A 27,969-nucleotide genomic window follows, 5' to 3' on the forward strand; every position below is an offset into this window, starting at 1 on the left:
TGTATGAAAGTGACAAAAGACACTTACATTACAGGTATACTGGTATATGTATATTTGCCTCGGGCAAATCTCGCGTTCGATAACAATACCAGACCACATACATTATAAGTCATTAAAGTTACTCCTTCCAAACAATAGGTGTGCAGCGACAAGTCTGACTTCAGAACAAGTCGCCAGTTCTGTATACACGAGATCTCGGACTGCCAACATGTCGTAAACTACACAACACCAATAAAGAAGCTCATGACGAAGATTATTTAAAACTTTCATTCAGACAGTCGCTATCAACCGAGCAGGTATACCTCTGAGTACGGATACAGTGGAATCCAAGGGTACGAGCCCCGCCGTACTAATGATAACGTAGTACACGTGTTATATAAGAGATAATGGATGTCCAGGTGGTCGCGTGTTTGGTCTGGCTTCTGACCATCATACCAAGTAAGTAATAATATATACTAAGTAAATATTACCTGTACATGCCTCGCGCCTATATGTAGGTTAAGAGTGGTATAATATACATATGTATTGTCTATATATCATGTCACGTACTGAAGTACCTTTATTAACTTATACAAAACAACAACAGAATACGAGGAAACTCGCGCAACAAAATAATCTAGATTACAATATCATTGCTGTCCGGATTATTGAAGTTTATTGAAATGTCACCGATATTTCCTTCATCCGATGTCGTTCTTATTCACAATTTCGACATATATACTAGACCTTAAAGGTGTATCATCAGTGGTCTGTGGCTCATTGACGTCATAGCAATCTAAACTGTTCCAAGAATATGCTACGTCATTGTTTTAGGTAAATACACACACAAATTCGTTAATATTGTACTGGAATACAAACTGTAGGCTAGCGACAATGAATCTTAAATTTTTAAACAAATGAAAAATAAATTTCATGAATAAAATTTGTTAAACATGATTATCAGAATTTATCGATTCAAGAAAGAAAAAAAAAGATTAACTAATTAACCTATCTGGGTTTTTTTTATCACAAACGATTAAAACAATCCATGTCCCTGATGTGTTGGCGATGTTAAAACAGAAGATAATTTGCGTCCATAAAATACATTGACATTCAGTGACCATTAGCCTAGAGCTGTATTAAAGGGTCATACTCTCCTTCGGACATCAGAAACATGCACAATTTCTATCTATGAAATCAAGTCCGAACGATAATTATATGAGTGTTTGTGTCTACAAGTAATGAAATAAACAATGAAATATACAAGAAAAACGTGTATCGTATACAAATATCGTATGTATTTGCGGTAATTAGTGATACTTCGGGTCGAATTAAGAATTTTCAGGGCTTAATACACGAAGAACTTTTGTCTATCTTGAGAGAAAAACTGCCGTATTAATGTAAAGATTATAACTTTTGCTACTTTGAAAAAATACATACTTTCTAATAAGTTTAATTTTGACGACATAAACAAAGGAATGCTCCTTTAATAAAGGGCTGTTTGATATTAACCTTATTATCATAAAATATAAATTGTAGGAGTGATATAGCTTTCGGTATAGATTATAGAATAACATTTAAAGACTTATAGAATCAATATATTTATATATATTGTAAGTAATATGCACAGTTATATAACTTTTAAGCTTAGCCTGCTGCCAAATCCATTTATATATACAATGTTTATCTTTATGTAATTGTATGTACTATAAATGAATTATGGAACAATTAAATATTTTGAAATGAAAATAGAATGACAAAATCTGAACATCTCTCTCGCACTAAGACTTCAAGCTGATGTGAACAAATGAGCTGTGAAGAAAACTTTTTTTCTAGAAAATGTCGGCCTCCTGCCGTTCTTCAGTGTGCCCCCAACTAAGGGTGTACAAAGACTTGAATAACACTTTTAAACTTTCGTTTGGATTGTTTTTGTTTAACGTCCTATTAACAGACAGGGTCATTTAAAGACGTGCCAGGTTTTGGAGGTGGAGGAAAGCCGGAGTACCCGGAGAAAAACCACCGGCCTACGGTCAGTACCTGGCAACTGCCCCACGTAGGTTTCAACAACAAAAACAACAACAACAACAAAATTAAATTAAATAAAAAAAATATATATTAAAAAAACAACATAAAAAAACATTAAAAAAATAGATAAATAAATTAAACAAAACAACACAACACAAAACAAAACAAAAAACAAAACAAAAAACAAAAAAAAAACCTCCAGTTTCTGAAAGTATGAAAAGAAGAAAGCAATATAGGACGGGTATAATCGTGTCAGTATTGTTGACAGAGTACATGGACTGTTTTAAAACTAAAAGTGCCCACCTGCCAATAGGATTTAATGTTAGTACCATGCCGATAACGCCAAGGGATATATATACATATCAAACAATCGTATGGAGATAACCCGTAGAACCACGTTATCGAATTCCTCTAGGTGAGCTTGGTTGTTAAGGTAAAAAGGTTAAACACTCGACCAATCAAGGACTAGAAAATTGAGAAACTAATCCAGCTATCATATTTCAGTTCAGGAAGTGGTTTCAACTAGTAGGATATGCTAAATAATGTTATTTTATAGTAACGTCACACATAAGCAGATTTAATAGTAAACAACGATTCTTATTAAGGGGACATCACGGTAAACCAGTTTTTATTTTGTAGTTTCTTTTCATAATAATGCATATATATTAAAAAAAAAACAAAAAAAAACATAACCTTATGAACAATGACCATTCGCTGTTGATGATATCTGTACATAAAACCATTAATTACTAATTAAGAAAAGGTAATCAATTCACAATTCGATGATCAATAGTCTGGATATGTAAATTTTTCGTCACACACGATATAACGCATGCGCAAAACAAACTACAACTATTGAAAACAAAAATAGCGTCCCGCGTGAATCGACCGCGGTTGAAAACGGTTAAGGCTTCCGCAACAAAGAGAAGAATGTCCAAAAGCACAAAACACGTACATTCAATGAAAATAACAACGTTTTTACCGTGACGTCCCTTTAAAAGCTGGTATATTTGAACATTTAATACACAGGAATATCTCTGATATCTATTCGCTTAAATATTTTGGCCTTCCCGGACTCCGATAGCAATACCTCGCCATATTAATGCAGGTATCGGCGAATGACGCTTGTCTAAGTAAAAAATGGATTCTATTATATATATCATGGTAATTGTTCGGACGGGTTTATTAGACAGCTGGGACTTTCGTATTTCCTAAAATAGAGGACAATACGAGAATTTGAAAGAATGCTGAAATGGAAATCATGACGTCATATTCTCTCAGTTTGAGATATAGTAAGAATTATTTACAGAACTAGATGTCGGCTTTCAAAGAAGAGAATACAAAATGACGTTGATATATATTTATATATAATTAACACATTCTTTTTTACTTCACCGGTAAAACAAATGATCTATACCAGAGAACAGGGTACTACTTATTCAATCTGGAGGCAATGTAACTGCAAGTTGATCAGGTGGCGCCATCGTGCGGCAGTAGCAAACCTAACTGTCTGTTAGGTTTTCTTCTTTTTTTTCTTCATGCTTTTGTCTGATAAAACCTAGCATTGTGAAATTTCTCTTCCATGTATGGAAAATATCCGAAGTACTAGTCCACTAGAATTAAAAACACTCCGCGTACAAAACTCTCTTCGCACCTTGTTAAAATCAGAGACATATAAATTATGTCTCTGTTAAAATGTAGGACATGTGCAAACATTGTTTATCAATATTGCATCTTCGAAGTTTACCGTAGTACAACCGGGACCTCCAAGTTAACTCGAAAGTATTCTTGAGTTACAATTACACTAACTTTTATAAGGATATCCAGTCCTCGTGACGTACGTGTGGATTATTCAAACAGTATATCATATTTACATTATTATTTACTTTTAAAAAGCAAAAACAGAAGATAAACGGATGATAGGCTAATATATTGCTTACGGGTAAACCGTGGTAATAATGTTTCGTTCCAGGATGCTTACGGTCATTCGCCTAGTGTTGCGCAATCAACCGTTGGTATCTGACGATATATCCAGCGTAGACTATAACATTTACATACGACTATATCTGTACGTGGTATCATATATCGATATAAGTATTGTACATACATTGTATACATCAGGGGGTAGTACCAGTTTCTAACACAAAAATGGGCGTGGCTTATAAGGTACCAAGATATCGAATGACCAAACATATAAGGCATCTCGGAGTAAATCGTCCCTTGATCCAAAAACATAATATGCTTTTATATTTTTACACAAACAGTATACTTAACTTAACGAGTGTCGTTGCAATGTTTCAAGACCGACTGGTCAAGCTATGACTGACTGTGTGAGCGAAAATCTACAAACTGTATCGAAAAGAAAAATCAAAGAAGCCATCAAAATCAGGAAAACCAAAATCATGAACAGAGATGAGGGGGCCCACCAGTTAAGTCACCTTGACGATTAATTACTGACCCAAGCGGGACAGAGATAATGTATACACCCGATCAGTAGCCAATTCGGTACAGTGTGTTTATACACTCAAAGTCGATAGACGAGATGACCCATCGAACGATCCTATATAGTTACCATTTCGTCACATAGACGTAGAGGTAAACATGATATCGCTCACAGTCAGTCAGACCAGTCGGTCTTGAAACGTTGCAACGACACTCGTACGCATTATTACGTATACTGTTTGTGTAAAGATACATGTATACCTTCATAATGTTACAAATGTACGTTGGACTGCATATAAATCTACTTGTATAAAATGACTAGGATTTTGTACTACTGTACTTTGGGCCCCGGTCGATTTCGGCACTGGAGCCTTCTTGAACTATGTATCAAAGCACAGTTGATTTGTATGTTATACAGGGTACAAAAGTAAGTTACGGGTTTACCACCTTCATGACTTCAAAATTGAGACGAAATCTACCAATATGAGGAGTCATAAAGGCAAAAAACCAGTAACTTCTTAAGGTCGACATAACACTTGCTATAGTTGGTATGACGAAACCTAGCGATAGGCGGAGTCATGCATCAAATACAGCCTCACAAACTATAATGAGTGTCCTGTCAGCCTAAGTTACTGGTTTACCGCCTACATGACTCTGCCTAGGATCATCTCGCCGACTAAAGTCAGTGTTTAGTCGGCATTAGTTAGTTACTTAACTAGTTTACCGCCTACATGACTCCGCCTATTGCTAGGATTAATCTCGACAAGTAAAGTCAGTGTTTTGTCGGCCTAAGCAGTTAGTTGTTTTACCGCCTACATGACTCCGCCTTTTGCTACGTTTCATCTCGCCGACTATAGTCAGTGTTTTGTCGGCCTAAGTTACTGGTTTATCGCCTACATGACTCCGCCTATTGCTAGGATTAATCCCGACAAGTAAAGTCAGTGTTTTGTCGGCCTATGTTACTGGTGTACCACCTACATAACCCCGCCTTTTGTTAGGTTTCGTCTCACCGACTATAGTCAGTGTTCTGTCGGCCTAAGTTACTGGTTTACCACCTACATGACTCCGCCTATTGCTAGGGTTAATCTCAACAAGTAAAGTCAGTGTCCGGTCAGCGGTCAAAATTCTTATTTTAATGGACAGACAGTCATGAGTGTTTACTGGAAGCCTGTTCACTGATAATCGCGAGAGCGTTGTCAGGTACCTCCGGGAAAATGAGAAACTAAAACCACGGTGTTGACATTATTGTTTTGATTAAATTGTACCAGATATATACAGGTACTTAATGATCATGTTACGAGTAAACAATTTAGTCAGGTTACGGTGTACAAACAGTCATGTTACTTGTGAACATTTTAGTCAGGTTACGGTAAACAAACAATTATGTTAGGTTTTATTTCAAAATTGGGCGCTGATATCATTTTACCTTTTACAGATAAGATTGTTTCTGTTTTTTACATTTCTATTTAAAGTGTCACCCCAATTTGACATTTTCTTTGTGGCCCTGTCGTACATTAACAACACACCAGTACCCCGCCAATACATTGTATGAAATGTTGTCAGAGGTTATCAAAGAAACGAATACTTGATTGTATTGGCCTGTCAATGTTGACGAAAAGAAATGTCCTTGAAAATTTAAAAATCATTCTAAAATTGACTTCAATGCATGTCGCTGGTCTGATAGCTTAGAATCTCGGTTAATGCCTTAAAAATCTATATGTCGAACGGTCATAGGTACTATACGTATGAATGTGTCTGTATAGTATTGATAATGGTAGGTGTCATGTACATGTATAATCACGTCAAGATTATCAGTACATTAGTACTACCCAATGTATATGTAACATGCAAGCATTTGAGTGATCTTGAATACAGTCAATGTCAATTTAGGAAGTAATGGCGTGTCAGACTTATGAATACGACAGTAGGATTGTGTCCGTTACATTGTACAAGTGTTCAAATAAAGAGACAGCTTTCACCACTCTGAGTACGATTAATATGAATGAAGGCAAAGCCTTAGAAGAGCGCAGCTATAATCACCTGACTTACCGTTAATCAAGAAGGAAACACAGGGACCCGAGAATTTTCAGATATTTATTTATTTATTTTTTTTGGTGGGGGGGAGGGGGGGATTTATTTTAAATAATGACACAACGCGTCTGCAAAGTATGCTATGTACAAGCTAGGCCAATATTAGGTCCTAAACCAATACATATAGACTGTTAATTAAACAACAACAAAAATATATCGTATCACTATGTACACTAATTTACAATTAAAACCTGCCCCGAACACACATTAACCGAGGTTTATCCCCAACGAAGCCTCTCATTTTCCTATAGCTTACAGTAACAGAAAAACAAGTACATATGTAGTGTGCTTCCACCGGGATCGAACCCGCGACCCCCGGTTTTGCTAGTCAGCCGCTTTACAGACTGAGCTAAAGGGCCAGAAGGCAACTGTATCACTATATAAACTATTTACAATTAAAACTTGCGACTTATATGTATATTATCTTTTGTTTTATGCGTGTATTTGTTTGGGTTTTGTTTTTGTTTTGTTTTAGAAGCACGGACATATATTAGTATGTATATCTAAGTCTGTGGTTGAAATAACAAGAAGCAAAATCACTCACTTAGACTATTATATGAGATATATTATAAACATGCATCGAGTTTTTTAAAGGCTTCATTTTCCACACAAAGAAACAAATGACTAAGTCTGTTTTCTCCTGGGAATTTTGGTATACTTAACGTCCTCAATGTATGCCAAGACAATGAGAACTATAACGTTGAGGTTTGTAATAGAACATCATATAGCTTTTGGAAAGTTAGACTAATACAAATAGAATGGAATCTCCTCATTCATAAATGTTTTGATACACACTGTACAATGATAACTTGTGCTATATATTTTTCACGATGCCTTGTTAATCATAATACGTATATAATGTATCTAGTAATTTAAGGTCAGGGTGTAAAGAGGTCGACACAGTAAGATTTTTCTAATTATGAAGTTTTATTAATAAAATACAAGTTTTGATTTTTTTAGGATAAGTAAAATGGAACAGTTACTGCAGTTAATACAGTCTACGTCCACTTAAAAAAAAGAAGATATTGAATCAATTGTTTCCCTTAAATTATCACATATTTCACAGACATCTGGAAGACGAAACTCTTAAAATATATGCGCTGAGAAAGCGCGGGAATCAGTGGCAAAATCTTTGACGTTGACTTTTTATGACGTCACGCTTGACGACAATACAGCACCATTCTGAATGGGATGTTCTAGTCAGTAATGTGTCAGGGTTTTCGGTTGTAACATGGAAAGTTGTGCTAACAATGCTGTTATCTAAAGATAATAAGAGCGCAGCTCTTACGCGGCCGAAGGCCGCGTAGAGCGAAGCTCTACTAACCATAACACGTGTGTAAGCAATACAGTCCAATACAATCCTATACCCCTTGGACTTTGAAATTGTGTCCCGCGGGAAAAGTCTCGCGCCTCCATGCAGGCAGCCATGTTTTAATTCTCGTTACCTGTATGGTGAGACTTGATCCATTTCTTTCTGATCGACATACCTCACCGATATTCACTAAAAATTACCTCATTCTTTACATATTGATATAAAAACTGCCTAACCGCCGGTATACCGACTATCTTCCATTTCTGTTATGACTGATGACATGAATGTAATCGGCGAATTTGATTGGATGAAAATATTTGGTTTGTTACCAAAAATAGGAACGCTAAGTGCAGACGACTAAATTGTGATGCGCTTGAACTGCCATTGTCGCAAAAATAAATTTTATGATAGAATGGAAATTTTAAAACACTTAGATACATTCTATACTTTTATTTTTACTTTGCACACTAAATTTCCTGTCGCAGACGACAATATTCGCCAGACGACTGCAGGTTAACCCAGCGTCATAGAAATCTACGTCGGGCCTATCCCATAGCATATCAAGTGTAGTAAGTTCATGCAAGGTGTCTATATACACGTACATGTAAACAAAATGGAGTTTTAACTTACAATCAATACAGTTTAAATCAATAATAACAACAATTATTTTGCCAAATTTATCAGGAGAAATGGCATAGAATTCAAGTAGAAAATATTCACTTTCAAAGCTTAAAATTTTTAGACTAACTTTACTGCCGATCGCGCGGACGGCTGGAGATTAAGCTTACAATGCGTGTAGCTAGTCTATAAGATATGTAGGACCTATGTACTGTACGTAAAGATGAAAATTCACGTGATCATTTGCCCAGAATAGACTATTGTCGAAAAAAATATTTGTAATTTTCACTTTTAAAAGTTGAATTTAAAATAATAACAAGGCCTCCCTTTTAATTTGAAAAAAAAATGCAATGTAGGCTAGATGTTTGATCTAATTAGAGGTAGATTATGAAATAAAGCCAGTCTGTCTTAAACTTAAAACCGGGTATAATATTAATTCTAAATTCAAGCAGGCAGATTTAAACATGTAAATATTCATTGTGTGTTTACTAGACTTTTTTGGCGCCAATTGCCTGAAAATGTCCGGATTTTTAAGTGACCATTCTTATTTCAAAACTCTGTCCAAAGTGAATTTCAGGTTGAATTCTCATAACGACCATTCTTATGTAAAGTCGAGTGTGGAATCTGAACAGCGACAAATAATATCTATACAAAGAAATGCAAAAAATAGTAATAGATCTACCACTGAGAGACAAAATGACCAACGTATCGTCCAAATACAAGACAGTAGATTTACAATTCAAAATGTTCCTGGGGATGGGAATTGTTTTTTCCATTGCCTTTGTCTGGGTTTGTCATCCAATCATTACCCTCATACATACTGGCATGAAATATGTACATATGTCATTTCAAATTGGACACAATGGAAAGATCTGGTGTCTATTTGCCATGGCTCTGAGGTTATACACCCTAGCCAATACCACAAAAAAATGATACAAAACAATGGATGGGCAACAACAGTCGAAGTCAAAGTTGCATCAATCATTTTAAACACAAACATAGAGGTGCATCTACAAGGTACAAAGTTAGACGAAATATCAGGTCAATATGTTCCATGTTACAACACGGAGTCCTACACCGTAGATGGCAATTCAAGCACTATCAACATACTACTTTCAAACAACCATTACATGCTCATGACAAGACAAGATATACCTGAAAGCAATCTGAACGAAAACACACAAACATCTCAGACTCGGACTGTAAGTAGTAGAACCATAAACCATAACGAAAGGAAACGGCCAGCATTACAGAAAAACGATAAAATCGGTACAAAAAAGGCAAAAACAGCAGGTAGGCCTACATGTATTTCTGGTTCTGACAGTAGCAATGCAACCCTGTATGACCCATTGTTAGAAGATTTGCAGTACAAATGCAGAAAACTGGGCATACATTATCAGCTCGGTACAACAAATAATGCTCGTGTTTCACAAAGACAAAAATACGCAAAAGTCCTGAAGAGGACGGAAACAAAATTAGGTATAAAACTCAGCGATATCCCCAACCCCCCTCCGTTAAGTGACGATGCACATTACAATTTGGCAATGGACGCCACAAGAGCGTTTGAGTTACAACAAATGGCTTACAAGTTCACACTCTGTTGTATTTGCAATGAACGGAGACTGGAAATGAAGATGGGCGGACCTGACGTATGTCGTCGTTGCAGTAAAGATGTAAACCGAGTAAAAATGTTCTCCATGCAAAACAACATGGACCCTGGCCCAATTCCACCGGAACTGAAAGGATTGACCGTAGTTGAGCAGCAACTCATCTGCAGAATATCACCTGCAATAAATGTTCACCTATTAAAACATGGTGGGATTGCAGCAAATGGCCACTGCGTGACATTTCCGCAACAGGTGAATGAGCCTGCCCAAATACTCCCAAAACTACCTTCAGAAATCAATATCATTAAGGTAAAGAAGCAAGGTAAAAATGGATCAAACAAAGACTATCGCGTCAGGCGTTACAACGTCCAAAAGGCTTTAATATGGCTGAAACAGAACAACGTTGCTTACAATGACATCATCATCAGCAATGAGCGTTTGGACACTCTTCCACTGGATGGCGATATCGACCTGCAAGACTTGGACGTGGAATCCCCGCATTGCAGTGGCGATAAAGGTCCAGCTGAGGATCAAACAAACCCAGGCCAAACAGATGGACTAAGTGATTCATGTGTTATGCTTCCAGAGCCAGCAGTAGACATTCAATCTAAAGTGGAAGAAGTCTTGCAAGAAGTCATTGGTCCCGACCATGATCCCGTCAGGATAAAGAAAAATGTTATCAATATACCTTGGCCTTCAAGAGGGGATAAGCCGATATCCGAATTTACAACAAAATATTTCTTTACACTAGCATTTCCAAGTCTTTTCCCGACAGCCTCTGCAGATTTTTACATCAATCGTCCTCACACATGCCACTCCATGTCTGAATGGGCGGATCATCTTTTATGGTACAAGGATGGTCGTTTCGCACAACACCAATATTTTAAATTCATTGTGCATAACATCATCATGCGAAAACGCACACTAGAGAAAAGTACCTCCACTATGTCTTGACACCTTGCATGAACTAAACTGTTATATACATCATGATAGACCCATGTATACTGTCGACGGACTCATCATCATGAATCAGAAACCATTACATAAGTACTGTAAGTATTTCAACAGAATCATTGAATTTGTTGTTATATCAGTTCAATCACAGGAGTTTGACGACTTGTTTTGATCATGAATTAAATATAATGTAACAAACCAAACCATTTTAATAAGTAGAAAATGTCACACTCCTGTTACTAGTGTTAATGTTATTACTAATATCGTTACTAAGTTTGTGTCATTAATTATAACTAGCTGCGCTCTCCCAAGGCTTTGCCTTCAATTCATATAAAATATATGCGCTGAGAAAGCGCGGGAATCAGTGGCAAAATCTTTGACGTTGACTTTTTATGACGTCACGCTTGACGACAATACAGCACCATTCTGAATGGGATGTTCTAGTCAGTAATGTGTCAGGGTTTTCGGTTGTAACATGGAAAGTTGTGCTAACAATGCTGTTATCTAAAGATAATACAATTAAAAACTGTTCTATGTAAGGCACATATGCAGCAAAATAACCTCTTATTCTACTCTCGCATCCAATTTGATCAGTAAATAGATCACCATTGAAACAGGGAGGGTTCCGATTTAGGTAACCAACGAAATATCTCAAGCCAATCAAATTCGCAAAATTCGCATTGGTAATTTTTAAATGAATCAGGCCTTTGACATGGGTTGTGTAGATATTTCAAAAATTAAGTAATTTGAACTAACTTTAGTTATTTGTTTCGACGAGAGAAAAATTAGTCAGATCTCGTCGTGTAGGGAACGAGATTTCAAACATGGCTGCCTCTACTGGAGGCGCGCGACTTTTCCCGCGGGACACGATTTCAATGTTGAAGGGGTATATATTTGATTGGAAATATAGCTTATACACGTGTTGTCTTAAAGAGAGCTTCGCTCTCGCGCCCTTCGGGCGCGATGAGCTGCGCTCTTATTATAAGATGTAACCATATCAACCACATTACCTCACATATCTTTACTGTATACCTGTTGCGTATGGCAAGCCGTTTGGGTTTTTACCTATTAAATACAGATATCTGTATTCAAAATAAAGATATCATTATTAATATAAAAATTAAAGATATCTTTAATTCAAATAGAGATATCTTTAATTTAAATAGAGATATCTGTAATTGAATTAGAGATATCTGTATTTGAATTAGAGATATCTCTATTCAAAATAAAGATATCTCAATTACAATTAAAGATATCTGTAATTCAAATAGAGATATCTGAATTTGAAATAGAGATATCTGTAATTTAAAAGAAGATATCTCTATTTTCAGTAGAAATAGAGATATCTGTTTTTAAATTAGACATATCTTTATTTAAATAGAGATATCTTTATTTAAATTACAGATATCTCTAATTAAATAGAGATATCTTCATTTTAAATAGACATATCTTTAATTAAATAGAGAGAGATATCTTCATTTCAATAGGTAAAAACCCAAACGGCTTGCCATAGTTGCGTACTGCCAATATCAATATCAAATCCAAGATGTTTTGACTATCCTGTGTTTCCATAGTAACTGAACCATTTTAGTTAGTTAATTAATTAAATTGTCTATTCCAGGTTTTTACGCCGTATTGCAGCCTGACCTAGATTATATATCCTCCAACCTTGAAATCAAGGTCAAGGTCGCTGACAACCTTGAATATAATGGAAGGAAACACAAATTTATCGTCACTTTTAAAAACACCGGAAACCAGTCAATCAGGGGAGATAACTGGACTATATACTTTTATAGCTTTTTCATGTTGGAGGGTGAACATTTACCCCGCCCTGAAGGATACGAAGTACCGGGTCAAGGGGTCACGTTACATCACGTGACTGGATGTCTCTTTGGTATGACGCCGACATCCGACTTTCCCAGCATAGAATCGATGAATACAAGGACTATCGAATTTTTCGGTGACAACTGGGCTATCAGCAGGTCAGATGTTCCACCGAACTGGTATATAGCTTCTGACGGGTTAGATAGTAGACTTATAAACAGTACGGCGTTCGGAAGTCGCTTTGTTGAGGATTTTACCTCCGTTAGACAGTGGAAGCGGTATGGAGGAGATCGGTATAATCCGTTCACGTCACGTGATCGGTCCACCAGGTACGGACCGGAACCGGAAACACCACCAAAGAAACATAACGTTTTACCTACACCAAAGCAGATCACAGTTACAAGCAGTCAATTATTAAATGTGCGGTCCGGAGCGTGGCAAATACGAACCGGAAGTGGAGTACCAACCACAGTGGGGACATATCTAGCAAGTAAGTATGTTTCCGGTGCACATACAATGCATGATAAATGTCAGTAAGATATCTAATCACACATAATATTTCCATATTGAGATGTTTTCTGGAGGTTATCGTTGAACTATGGTTTAAACAGTTATCAGGATTACGTTGTAGGTATGGTTTAGATAGGTTTGTGAATTTTTCAGAACAGTTGTTTTTAAGACTGTCGATATAGAGTACAGCATGACAATGATTATTCTATATAACTACTGTAAGATAATATAACGAAAGTGACTGAAATTTTCTGCTTCCAGGTCTCATTGATTTACCTTTTAGCTCCGAACACGAGAAAATAAATAAAACAATTTTTCTTGAACTGGACTCGACACTCTCCGTCTCTAAAGAGGGTTACATACTCGCCGTCAACATTAAGGACGAAACAGTAACTATAAAGGCAATCAAAACGACCGGTATTTTTTATGGCTGTCAAACACTTGCCAGTCTTCTGGCTGGAAATAGTAACACGCAGATACCGGATGTTGTAATCACGGACGAGCCTCACTTTGAATTTCGAGGAATGTACATAGACCTCGCCAGGAACTTCCATGATAAGAACGACCTGATGAGATTAATGAATGCGATGGCCACTTACAAACTGAACAAACTACACCTCCATCTTGCTGATGACGAAGGATGGAGGTTAGAAATTCCAGGACTTCCGGAACTAACTGAGGTATACATATGTTAATCTTTATCTCTTCTTTTTAATGATACACTTCAATTATTGGAGGAGACGCCATTTTATTTATTATGGGATGCAATATACATGTGTCAAAATCCAATTTCAGGTAGCTTCCAAACGTTGCCATGATCTCAATGAGGACAGATGCCTCATACCACAGCTGGGCTCAGGTCCGGACCAGACTACTTCCGGTTCAGGATTCTTGACTGTGCAAGACTACATAGACCTCGTGCGGCACGCGAATAAGCTTCACATAGAGGTCATTCCGGAAGTTGATACGCCTGGACATGCTCGTGCGGCTATCATCGCGATGGAGAAGAGATTTCGGAACTTTGAGACCAGCAACCTGACAGCCGCGTCTGAGTTCCGCTTAATTGACCCAGATGACCAGTCACGTTATTTCTCAGTACAGATGTTTACGGACAACGCTATCAACCCTTGCATTGATTCCACTTACAGTTTCATTTCCAAGGTTATGGATGAGATAAAATCCATGCATGACCAGGCCGGACAGCCATTGAGAGTGTACCATTATGGCGGAGACGAAGTCCCACAAGGCGCGTGGGTGAATTCCACAGCCTGTAAAAACCTGATATCCGTACTTCCGCCCAGTCAGGATTCCAAACAACTCAAACTCTACTTCCTAAACAAAACTTCAGAACTAGCATTTAAACATGGTCTGGTATTGTCAGGCTGGGAAGACGGGTGGATGAATGGAAAAGGGCATCCTTTTGGTAGAGACATGTTCCAGAACGGTGATATCATGGCCAATGCTTGGGACAATGTGTGGGAGTGGGGCGCCGCCAAGCGGGCTTACAACCTAGCTAATGAGGGGTACAAGGTAAGGCTTTTATGTAGGGACAGAAAATGTCGACTAAAATTAATCTTTTATACTTTGCCAATAGGACATAAGATATGTGAAGAATGTGGCCCACCGCTTACATCAATATAAGGCAAAGCATAATTCCTGGACTTCTGCACATTTGAATATTTTCATATGTGTGTGTGTGTGTGCTTTGTTTTGTTGGGAACAGAGAAGAAACAAAGCACAAACGATATATTTCCCATTTATTTTGTCAGCGGTCCTTTTGTCAAGACTCGTCTATGTTTTTTTCTTCATCGGGAGAATTTGATCTTTTTTCTTTGGTTCTGTTGATGTACGAGAATGACCTTATGATGGGCATCTATAAGCAATTTACCTAATAGACAGCTTTAGACAATTTTTACCATGAGAAGCACTTGAGAATTCGCTTCATGAAAATAGGTCTAGCAACGAAAGTTTGGAATATCAACTGAAAATAAATAACTTAGTCAGAATCTAACAGGATATGTTGTAATATGAAAGACTGTTCAATTTCTCCGCTAGGTGGTGCTGTCACACGCGACCCATCTGTACTTCGACCATCCGTACGAGCCCGACCCGGAGGAGAGGGGATTGTATTGGGCACCAAGGTTCACAGACACTTTTAAAACATTCGGCTACGTTACAAGTGACCTGTTCAAAAATGTCGACGTCAAAAGATCAGGGGAGGTATACACAAAGGCGGAGGTTTGTGGGAAACATAATGCTGGGTGTCCACCGTTACAGAGACCCGAGAATATCGTAGGTAAGTTGGCAAGGTGTGATGGGTGAGAAGACGGGTATGGCAGTGAGAGTAACATGTGAGATTCAAAAGAAATTATAGGTGACAAGAATGATAGAAATAAAATCAAATTAAGTGACATTTGATACTGTAATTCTAAAAGAGTAACGGGTGGTATTTCTTACAACTTTGAATGTAGATTGCCGCCTTTTATTTTTATCAACATACCTTTCGCTGTGACGTCATTCCAGGTCTCCAGGGACATCTGTGGTCGGAGACTGTACTCTCCAGCCAGCTCTTTGACTATATGGTTTTCCCGCGTCTTCTGGCTGTGGCGGAAAGAGGCTGGCACCGGGCATCATGGGAAGACATTGATGACGAATCAGAAAGGAAGTCGGCCATAATGGCGGACTGGAAACTGTTTGCACAAAGTCTGGGAACAAAAGAGCTCAGCCGTCTGGATGCTCTGAACATCCAGTACCGCGTCCCTCCACCCGGGGCTAGGTATAGTAATAATTAAATTTGATGACATATATCTAATTGACAACTCAACATATACTCCATTTCCGGAATAAAGGTGATCCGTTGACCCTGATAAACTTAGAGATCTGGTTTTGTCCGTAATGCAGACACAAATGATTGATGTTAATCTAGGCAGCAGTACTTGAGCATGAGCTCGGGTGAAAATTCTAGTCACTTCATAAAGACAGGTCTGACGTTTCGACGACACTCACTTGTCGCCTATTAGAGTTTGTCATTTAATTCAATAATATAATAGTGTGAAATGTTTTGTTCGGGTATAAACAGTGTCACAATTGAAAATCATTAGGTATTCAAGGTCGCGAAGATAGTTTGACTGTACATTCTATAAATAGAAGTAAGTTTGTTTTTTCCCTTTGATTAAAGACTTTTGATTTAAACATATTTTATTGCCTTTTCATAGCAAGGGAATTGGGCAAAAGAGATTGAAGAAGCATATTTTTACATAATGTAGCTGATCTTTTCCTACACCGACGATTAAAGATTTATCTTATCATTAATATAAACAATGAGATTGCAGCAACATTCTATATTTATTATATGTAAAAATGCGTATAAGTTATTAATTGGAATTTGGTCACGTGATTAATCTGATTACAGGGTAAATAATGGCGTTGTCAAGCCGACAGTTACGTTCCAAGGGCTAGATATAGAGTACAGACGCCCTGACCAATCAGGGTGGTTACCATCGCCAGTGCAGGGAATACATTTCAACGGTAGTGACGTATTATACTTAAGAAGCAGGTACGACACATTTGGTATCCCAGGCCTATCATTGGTCAGTTGAGGGACATTTACATAACGGGATTTCGTTGAATTTTGATACAATACATTATCAACATTCGGTTATACACAAAATGAAATGAATTTAATTGAAACAAAACGGTAAACTTTTGGGGTAGACTCCTATATTTATACCTGATCAATTGTTTTTGATTTCCAGGTCGGCTAATGGTTCTAGGGTCAGTAGGGAGGTCACAGTGACGCCAGGTAAGACTGTAGATATGTTACGTCATAGGGTAACGTACTTTTAATAAACATACAGACCATCAATCTAGGACGAATATGCACGCGTAAAAGTAGAAATGCACAAGACAATTTGGAAAGTAGTTGTGAAGGTTTGACTTTCAGTTAGGATCCTTTCTGAGCATATCACCTCATGATGATTCGGCGAGGATCACCATTCGGCGGAAATCACCATTCGGTGGAAATCACCATTCGGTGCGGGTCACCATTCGGCGGAAATCACCATTCGGTGGAAATCACCATTCGGCGCGGGTCACCATTCGGCGAAAATCACCATTCGGCGCGGGTCACCATTCGGCGAAAATCACCATTCGGCGCGGGTCGCCATTCGGTGGAAATCACCATTCGGCGCGGATCACCCTTCACTGGCACCACTGCCTCAGTAAATCACAGGTCACGTAGTGTGATATGATATAATATTGCTGTACTTGATTTTTTATTTGATGTAACGTAAGAGTTATATATGAACTATTTGTGTTTGGCAGTCAACTTGATTTACAACCCTCGAGTGTTATATTTGATATTGACGTATGGGTTATATATAAGCTTGGTTTTATAGCTAAATTTACAACTCTCGAATTTTATATTTGATAGAGACATGTTTGGGTTGGTAAGTAGATGGATTTACAACTCCAAATGCTCTGGTACAATAGTTACTAACATTATACTGAAACAGTGAGATCTAAACTTTTCGCTTAAACTCATTGTAGCTGAGGTCACCTTGCCAAATTACGTTCTTTTTAAAGGATGTCGAGGACCAATGCATCATAATTCAGACATTCAGAAATAGAAGAAATCGTTCCCCAACCTGCAATTCAGATATTCTGTTGCAAAACAACTTACTGTAAACGTGGAAATTTACGCGAAGGGGACATTTACGCTAAGTACACGGAGTCCTTTTGATCGCGAAAATTTCCCCCACGCGTATTATTTTGATATCAATTTGCATAATCTCGAAATACAAACCTGTGAAGGTGGATCGATTGCGAAAATAACCCCAACATAGTGAAATCGCAAAATTAACCCCCGCGAAAATAACCCCTTTTACAGTAATTTCTGCAAACTTCCTGTTTGTTACAACAGTCGACACATGTAATGTATCAGACCCCGTCTTTATATCATAAATAGCAGTTTGTAAATATAGGTGACACAGCGACTGGTTGTTGTAGATGGCATTTCTTTCACTCGAGTTAGTTATTTATCAAAAGTTACAGAAAGGATTCGCTAAAGCACGTACTTTTGTAACTTTCCAAAAAATAACTAACAAAAGTGAAAAATAAAAATTAGTTTCTACCATATAGAAAAGCTATTCTGAGGATGAATTATCAACGAATATTTTTCACAATATAATTTTTGCTTAGTACATGACCTTAATATGAATACTGCTAATTAATAGAAAATACTAACAATTTTAGAAATATGTTGAAATTAATATGTTCCCTGAGTGTAATAAATAATAATTCTTAGAATGACAATAGCGGACTACTTTGTGTGCGTTATCATTTCCGAGACCGCGTGATGTGTCCTTTACGTATCCAATCAAAACGCATTTACGGCTTCTACCGTGGTATATGTGGTGTAGACTGTTTGTTATTCAACAGTTGCAATGGTTAATTGAAGTCTGGTGAGTTGGAAAACATCCACTTATTATGATAGAAAGCGGAATAAGTTGGACATGCGCAGAGTAGGTCGATGGAGAAGTAAACTCTGAAGAAGGTACTCAGAGTGTCAACTGGAGAACAAGCAGACAAATAGAAAATTTATACTTATCGGAACAATGCCATAACAATTGTTTTATTTCTTTGTTCTAACAGATCCAGTTCTCAAACCGGCCGATCAAACTGAGATCAACTTTATTGCCGATAACCTAGATGTCAAGCTAGAAGTCGTCGATAACCTTCAGAACGATGTGAGTGTCAGAATGAGGCTGAGTTTGAACAATATAGGAGGGAGTCCCATCGGCGCGTCAAGCTGGAACGTCTATTTTGAAAGCATTCGTCTTATTGAACCAAACCGATTCCCCTACCCAGAAGGCATAGAGATAAACGGCTTGAGATTGTTCCATATGGGCGGAAGTTTGTACAGGTTGACTCCAGCAACGTCCTTCCAGCCAATTTTGCCAGGACAGACTGTGACAATCTTGTACGAGGCCAAATATTGGCAGGTAGCGCGTACAGACTTTATGCCAAACATGTTCGTTGGAGATGAAGCAATGGTTAGCAAAGTCATAAAATCTACGGGTGGGGAAACATTGCAGTTTGTTGGAGATTTCCCAACAAAACATCAATGGAAAAGATACCCACAAGATCAGTATGACCCATTCCTTGCCCGCACGCGGTACGCAATAAACTCTGACGTCACAGATATGGGTACTGCCGGAAAACGCCTAATCCCAACCCCACTTATTGAGATGTTGACAGACACTGACAAGGTTACTGTCACGGCTGACTGGGTCGTAGTCAACTCGACGGACTTCCCACAGGAGGCAATTAGCCTAGCAGGTACAGCATTCACGTATTTCACAGCCATACATATACATAATGATAGTCATTGTGTATAAGAAAGGCCTGACATCTTCTTGAGAAAAAATACAAACAAACAAAAAACAAACATGGTAATTTGAAACTTTGTCATTTACAAATTAATCGATGTGAATTAATTGTTTAGGGATGTAATCAGGCGATGCCAAGCTCTCTTTTATAAAATGTTTGTCTTTCCTATTCCACAGATATGTTAAGCCTTTCCATTGTCAACACCAAACCCACAGACAAGTACATCGCATACCGCAAGGAGTCTGTAATCGTCCAGGGCTCCAACATTGTACATTCGGAAGCATACAAAGTAGAGATTATTTCCGCCAATAGTATGATCCTGTTAACAGCCAATCAGAGTGCAGGCGCATTTTACGCAATGAAAACACTTCGTGCACTCTCGCGCCTTACGGAGACCGGAAGAGAACTTCCGAATGGCACTGTGATAGACGGTCCTCGATTCAAATATCGAGGTATGCATCTGGATGTTGGACGAAATTTTTACCCAAAAGCGAAAGTTTTAAATCTGCTTGATGTCATGGCAACGTATAAAATGAACAGATTGCATTTTCACCTGTCTGATGACGAGGGCTGGCGATTGGAAATACCTGGATTACCGGAACTGACCGAGGTGAGTAAATCACCCCGGAATCTTGGTTTACGAAATACATTATAATATGTCCGTGACGTGTGTTTAAATGTCATGCCACTATAAATACCCATAATGCACCTTTGTTTTACTCAGGTTGGCGCCAATCGATGTCATGATGAAGACGAAGTCCGTTGTACCTTACCACAACTTGGCTCTGGACCAGATACGTCCACTTCCGGCTCCGGATATTACAATGTGACCGACTATATGGAGATACTTACAAGCGCCGCACAACGTCATATCATGGTCATTCCGGAGTTTGACATGCCCGGACATGCGCGTGCGGCCATTAAAAGCATGGAGGCTCGCCGGTTGAAATTTCCGACCAACGCAACTGCTGCTAATGAGTACTTACTTACAGAGATCGGCGATCAATCTCAGTACCTCAGCGTTCAAATGTATACTGATAATGCTATCAATCCTTGTCTCGAATCCACCTTCAAATTCACAGATCACGTGATTGCAGAAACTATGAAAATGCACGAAAACATCCAGCCGCTGCGGATGTTCCATTTCGGAGGAGACGAGGTAGCGGGAGGCGCGTGGGTGAACTCCTCTGCCTGTAAAACTTTAATAGCAAGGAAAAATGACGTCAGAGGTGTCTCGGACCTAAAGGGGTACTTCGCAGCCAGAATCGCCAATCAGGTGGCGACACGTGGCATTAACACTGGTGCTTGGGAGGATGGATTGATGGAAGGAAAAGACCCATATGATAGAACCAAACTACCGAATAATATCAAGTAAGTGAGGTCATTTTCAGAGTTGCTACCTTCATTACTTACTCGATCCTGTTTTATTACTCGACCTTGGCATATATTCATAAAAAACTACATTTTTTAAAAGGGGAATCGTTCCTTGCATTGACAAAACATGACTTTAAACTATTGCCCTACATAAGTAATGTTTAGTTCCTACAAAATACCTTAATCTTTGAATTCCCTGAGTCATACGCAATGCTCTTGTAAGGCTGTAGAGTGTACAAGAACTATTAACCTTTGGTGCTGGCAAAATGTCTACATGTCAATTCAGGTCAAATTCAGGTCAATACAAAAATGTATTTGTTTTCATGTCAAATTCACCGCAAGACATTTTGAGTATATCAGGTCCATATCTAAATCTGCCTAAACATAAGAAAACTAAAAGCCCTGTTGCGACTTTTATTGAGAACAAGAGGAAATGTTGACACTAAAGCCATCTTTGTTAAGTATGTATACATATACGTTTCAGTGTATACGGCTATGCGTGGGACAATGTTTGGGAATGGGGCGTCGGCGAGCGAGCTTACCGTCTTGCTAATTCCGGTTACAAGGTAAGGAAAAGGTTCAGATTTCATCTTTTCACGAATTTTCTTAAGGGAGTTCTATATAAAGAATAATCTTGAATTTAAAAATAAATAGATATGTACAAAATTACTCAAAACTGGCCATGAAATACCAAAATGTTTGTCTGGTTATGTAGTTTCTCAAAAGCATCGTTAAGTTGCTGAAACTGCTAAAAGTTTTTACTGTGGTAAGATGTAGCAGGGAAGTCATACAAATTACAAACCCAACAAGAAATATCTTTAAAAAAGATAATCGGCATAGTTTTAATGCTGTGGTTATAATGTAAAACTGCTGACGAAATAAATCAACGATTTAATGCGAAAACAAAATTATATCAGTTTGAATCATTTTTGGTGATAATGAGACTGCATTTAAAACAGGAATATAATTTTATTAATGTGTCATTTGAAAAGATACATCCATTTATTCAGCTGGCATTCAATCTTACCTATATTTCGTTTTTACTGCATATCTGCATTTTGCATTTACCGCTACATTGACCAATCACAAACTTCATCTTGACCAGTAACGCCACCTGTCGCGTCATATCCGGGACCAAAAGAAAATTATACGGCTATGCCGAAAAATAGCAATGTCGGTATGCTCACTAGTGTCTATATGGAAAACAATAGGAGTGTTTGTTTGACCGGATTTTACTTTATGTACGTACATGTATATGTATAAACACTTATATCGTTTTGACCTTGAGATGAAAGGGCGTCTGTTTATATTGCACAAATATGGCATGAAGGGAGGCATTTCAATCAATAAAAAATGCTCCTATATCATACTTTTAAGATATATCTGATCATAGTAAGAAAGATGTTTTGAGGACAAATATTTAAATTGTTGTGTTTTGGGCGGTAGACAAAGGACAGAGGTCAAATTATTAAATAAAAAAAACATTAGAAATATAAGGAATGAATTATATTGCACAAATATGGCATATAGGAAGGCATTTCAGTTATCAAAGATGTCCATATAGGATACGATTCATACATCTGAGTGTAGTTAAATAGGAATGTGGAGTTTGGGCTATTTTCAGAAATCTGCATATTTTCGCTCAAACTCTGCTGTTGAACTAGTTTTCCTAAAGACGGACTACTTGCTATGATCAGAGTTCCCCATAGTGCCTGATAGGAGCTCTTTTGAAGATTGAAATGCCTTTCTTTATTGTTTTATATAATTCACAGCCGCCATTTGCATTTCAAGGTCAAAAGAGAATCGATATTCATACTTTTACAGTAAAATCTGGTCACACAAACGCTCTCACTACCTCCTATAGACACTTGTGACCATAACGACATGGTTATTTAGCGTAATATGCCTGATCCACATGAGTTTTCTTTGTTCTCCTAAAACTTGTAATTTACGCATGATTTGCCGAAATTTACAGGTAGCTTAACAAATTAATTGTCAAAATCAAGACAGCCATGATACACATGGACAATTGATCAAGCTACTTCTGTTCAATCGCAACAGAATAAAGATTTCATTCTGGTAATGGGGCCGCGGTGTCTGAGTGGTTAAGGTGTCCCGACACTTTATCACTAGCCCTCCGTCCTTGGGTTGCAAGTTCGAAACCTACGTGGGGCAGTTGCCAGGTACTGACCGTAGGCCGGTGGTTTTTCTCCGGGTACTCCGGCTTTCCTCCACCTCCAAACCTGGCACGTCCTTAAATGACCCTGGCTGTTAATAGGACGTTAAACAAAATAAACCAAATCTGGTAAAATATCGGTTGTTTTACTATTAACATGAACCTTAACTCACCAGGTGGTGTTGGCTCACGCGACACATCTATATTTTGATCATCCGTACGAACCTGACCCAGAGGAGCGCGGGTATTACTGGGCCACCCGTTACACGGACACTCGAAAGACGTTTGGCTACATCCCCGATAACATTTACTCCAACGCCAAAGTCAGGGTGTCAGGGGCACCAGTGACTCCGGAGGATATGTGTGCGGGGCCTCAGTGTGTGGATCTGGAGAAACCAGAGAACATCGAGGGTAAGTTCAAAAATTATGTGCGAGACACCATATCTAAGAGACAATAGAACATCGGGGGTAAACTAGTGAAATATGTGCGGGAAGTCAGATCTCAGAAACCACAGAAATCAGGGGTAAGCTAGTGAAATATGTGCGGGACTCCAGAACTCAGAAACTATAGATAATCGAGGGTAAGTTAGTGAAATATGTGCGGGACACCAGATCTCAGAAACAATAGATAATTGAGGGTAAGCTAGTGAAATATGTGCGGACCCCCATATCTCAGAAACAATAGATAATTGAGGGTAAGCTAGCGAAATTATGTACGTGACACCAGATCTCAGAAACCCGGGAACATCGACGGTAAGTAAAAGAAATATGCGCGGAAAACCTCTGAGATCTGCACCAAAGTCAATAAATTGTTGTAGTTACACGTCCCTGTCTATGGCCTTGGTAAGCAATGCGTTCTTGTGGTGCAGGTATACAAGGACAATTGTGGAGGGAAACTGTCCGTACGGACGAACAGGTGGATCACATGATTTTCCCGCGCTTGTTGGCTCTTGCGGAAAGAGCGTGGCACAAAGCATCATGGGAAGACTTGGAGGACGAGACAGAAAGAACCGCTGGGCAGAAGGAGGATTGGATAAAATTTGCAAATTCCCTAGGATATCGGGAGTTATCTACTCTTGATTCTATGGGTGTTCATTACAGAGTACCGCCTCCAGGGGGCATGTAAGTATTGTTTTACGAATCTGCTGAAGTATAATCAATAATTGCTAGGGGACCAATCCTGGCAAGCTTACTATCTGACATACAGACAGGGGGCCAATCCTGACAAGCTTACTATCTGACATACAGACAGGGGACCAATCCTTGCAAGCTTACTATCTGACATACAGACAGGCCACCAATCCTGGCAAGCTTACTATCTAACATACAGACAGGGGACCAATCCTGGCAAGCTTACTATCTGACATACAGACTGGGGACCAATCCTGACAAGCTTACTATCTGACATACAGACAGGGGACCAATCCTGGTAAGCTTACTATCTGACATACAGACAGGGGACCAATCCTGACAAGCTTACTATCTGACATACAGACAGGGGACCAATCCTGACAAGCTTACTATCTGACATACACACAGGTGACCAATCCTGGTAAGCTTACTATCTGACATACAGACAGGGGACCAATCCTGGTAAGCTTACTATCTGACATACAGACAGGGGACCAATCCTGACAAGCATACTATCAGACATGCAGACAGGGGACCAATCCTGGCAAGCTTACTATCTGACATACAGACAGGCGACCAATCCTGACAAGCTTACTATCTGACAAACAGACAGGGGACCAATCCTGGCAAGCTTACAATCTGACATACAGACAGGGGACCAATCATGGCAAGTTTACTATCTGACATACAGACAGGGGACCAATCCTGGCAAGCTTACTATCTGACATACATACAGGCGACCAATCCTGACAAGCTTACTATCTGACATACAGACAGGCGACCAATCCTGACAAGCTTACTATCTGACATACAGACAGGGGACCAATCCTGGCAAGCTTACTACCTGACATACAGACAGGGGACCAATCCTGAAAAGCTTACTATCTGACATACAGACAGGGGACCAATCCTGACAAGCTTACTATCTGACATACAGACAGGGGACCAATCATGGCAAGCTTACTATCTGACATAAAGACAGGGGACCAATCACGGCAAGCTTACTATCTGACATACAGACAGGGGACCAGTCATGGCAAGCTTACTATCTGACATAAAGACAGGGGACCAATCACGGCAAGCTTACTATCTGACATACAGACAGGTGACCAATCCTGGTAAGCTTACTATCTGACATACAGACAGGGGACCAATCCTGGTAAGCTTACTATCTGACATACAGACAGGGGACCAATCACGGCAAGCTTACTATCTGACATACAGACAGGCCACCAATCATGGCAAACTTACTATCTGACATACAGACAGGGGACCAATCCTGGTAAGCTTACTATCTGACATACAGACAGGGGACCAATCACGGCAAGGTTACTATCTGACATACAGACAGGCCACCAATCACGGCCAGCTTGCTATCTGACATACAGACAGCCAACAATCATGGCAAGTTTACTATCTGACATACAGACAGGGGACTAATCCTGGCAAGCTTGCTATCTGTATAATTTAATGATTTCAAGATATAGTAATTTTAAATAGCTACGGTTATATTGTTCTTATGAAAGACGAAAGGTAAAATATGGTTGAAAACGATTTTGATATTGACAGGTCTAAGGATGGACAATTATTGGTCAACTCGGCCTTCCCTGGCCTTCCGATAGAGGTCAGTACTGACAACGGCAAAACGTGGAAGGAAGTCAAAAGGTCAAGCAAGGTCAATGCGGGGTCATCACTTATGTTACGGACGAAGTAAGTATTATCAAATGCCCTTCAGATCCATATATGAACTGATGTTTTTATGCTACTTGTGATTTACATCTATCTGTATTTTCCCTTGCTACATCGTCGACCCCGCACGTAGTCTTCTCTATATGTTTCACTCGTTTTACCTGCAAGGAACACCTGTTTGCAAACCTTGGGTTAGACATGAATATTCATAGTTTATTGTTCAATAAAAATGCTTTTTATATGGAGCTCTTCTTCGCCTTTAAAGTAGAAGTAGAAACGTATACATGTACCAAGATAGCTGCCCCCATGCGTCGGCACGGTTATTATCTTGCCTAACAGACCAAAGAACATAAAAACGACATCTTTGATTGGTCAGATTTCCCGAAGACTTTTTCAACGGAGCCAATCAGGTCACCAGATTTGGTTCATATATCGTTCATGAATACGAGATTGTTTGTGTAAGTGCCCACAAGGGATTGATTGGAGTTATATAATGTATGTGAAGACAGATCACTTTTGTACCGACGATGCCCTTGACCCCATTATAATAGATATCACATGGTATTGGCCCTGACACAATTGATTTAATTTGTGTTTTTTCAGATCAGAGGTAAATGAACATCAACCGCAATTACTACAACGCCGTCTGTGATTTTCAAAATAATGTCATAAAGTACAATTATTTACCATACATACCCAAATTAAACATTGTAATTAACTCCACTGGGTTATTACAATGTCTGAATGTTCTCTCCAATAGTTGCTTGAAACATAAAGAGAATTGTGTTTGAATACTGGTAATATTGTTAAACCATTTGAACAGTTCTGAGGTTCTGTCACCATAACTTGATATCAATACCCTTAAACCTGAGATAACTCTGACTTTATCATTACAGGTCGGCCGACTCCCGACGCTCCAGTCGCGTCGTTTCACTGAAGGATGTATCGCCCCAGATATCCGGATCTTCGCCTCTCGTCAGCGTCACCAGTATTCTAATGACCCTTGTCGTGATGGCGGTGAACTATGTTTGAGATAGAGCAACGGAAATGGCAACCCGTCTGGCAGAGCGAGCTTTGTAACGAACTCTCTGAGTCATAGTTCGGGCAATGATGACCCGTCAGCCGTAGTGAGTTTTGTGCGTCCCAAGGATCCGGGCATAATCAATTATAATTTGAACGTTACGTCATTATCACAAAGTACGTCACATGATTTACTCAAATATTACAAGATTTATAGAAATGCCGCGGGATTTACACAACTCGTCTGATACTACATCAAATATCACGTGATTTACGCAAACGTCGTATTATTTACACGAACGTCACGTGATAAACTCAGGCATCAAACGAGTTATAGAAACTCTGGAACAGTTGTCACGTGATGTATGAAACGTCACATGACTTCCCCTAGAAAGAAGTGATAGATTTGCACTAACGTCATGTGATTTACACTAAAGTCATGTGATTTACACTAAAGTCATGTGATATACGTGTACACTAAAGTTATGTGATTTACACTAAAGTCATGTGATTTACACTAAAGTCATGTAATATACGTGTACACTAAAGCCATGTGATTTACACTAAGGTCATGTGATTTACGCAAACGTCACGTAATTAGCTCAAACATCCAATGAAACACCACATTTCCACAAACTCACGTGATCTCTACGATTTTCATGTCATCCATTAAAACATCACGTGATTTACACAGAAACGCCGTATAATTTGTAATTTAATCAGACGCATTTTAAATAATGTGTGCCATATTTAACCTATATGTGATATATTGATTGTATTAGTGTCTGGTTAATTATGAAAATAAATTGAAACGAACATTAGCGTTT

General features: G+C 38.7%; 1 protein-coding gene across 1 annotated transcript; it reads left to right on the forward strand.

The window, feature by feature from the left end:
- Positions 1–160: 160 nt before the first annotated feature.
- LOC117315681 lies at positions 161–27,963 on the forward strand. The gene is made up of 16 exons (XM_033869979.1): positions 161–438; positions 12,650–13,342; positions 13,624–14,042; positions 14,158–14,892; positions 15,418–15,658; positions 15,886–16,138; positions 16,775–16,918; positions 17,118–17,164; positions 19,015–19,701; positions 19,929–20,362; positions 20,477–21,123; positions 21,611–21,692; positions 23,479–23,713; positions 24,172–24,424; positions 26,003–26,143; positions 27,019–27,963. The coding sequence occupies exons 1-16, from the start codon at positions 387–389 to the stop codon at positions 27,152–27,154; spliced, it is 5,199 nt and encodes a 1,732-aa protein (XP_033725870.1). The 5' UTR covers positions 161–386; the 3' UTR covers positions 27,155–27,963.
- The last annotated feature ends 6 nt before the right edge of the window (positions 27,964–27,969 follow it).

The sequence above is a fragment of the Pecten maximus genome, chromosome 17 (assembly GCF_902652985.1).
Source record: "Pecten maximus chromosome 17, xPecMax1.1, whole genome shotgun sequence".
Taxonomy (NCBI): Eukaryota; Metazoa; Mollusca; class Bivalvia; order Pectinida; family Pectinidae; genus Pecten; species Pecten maximus.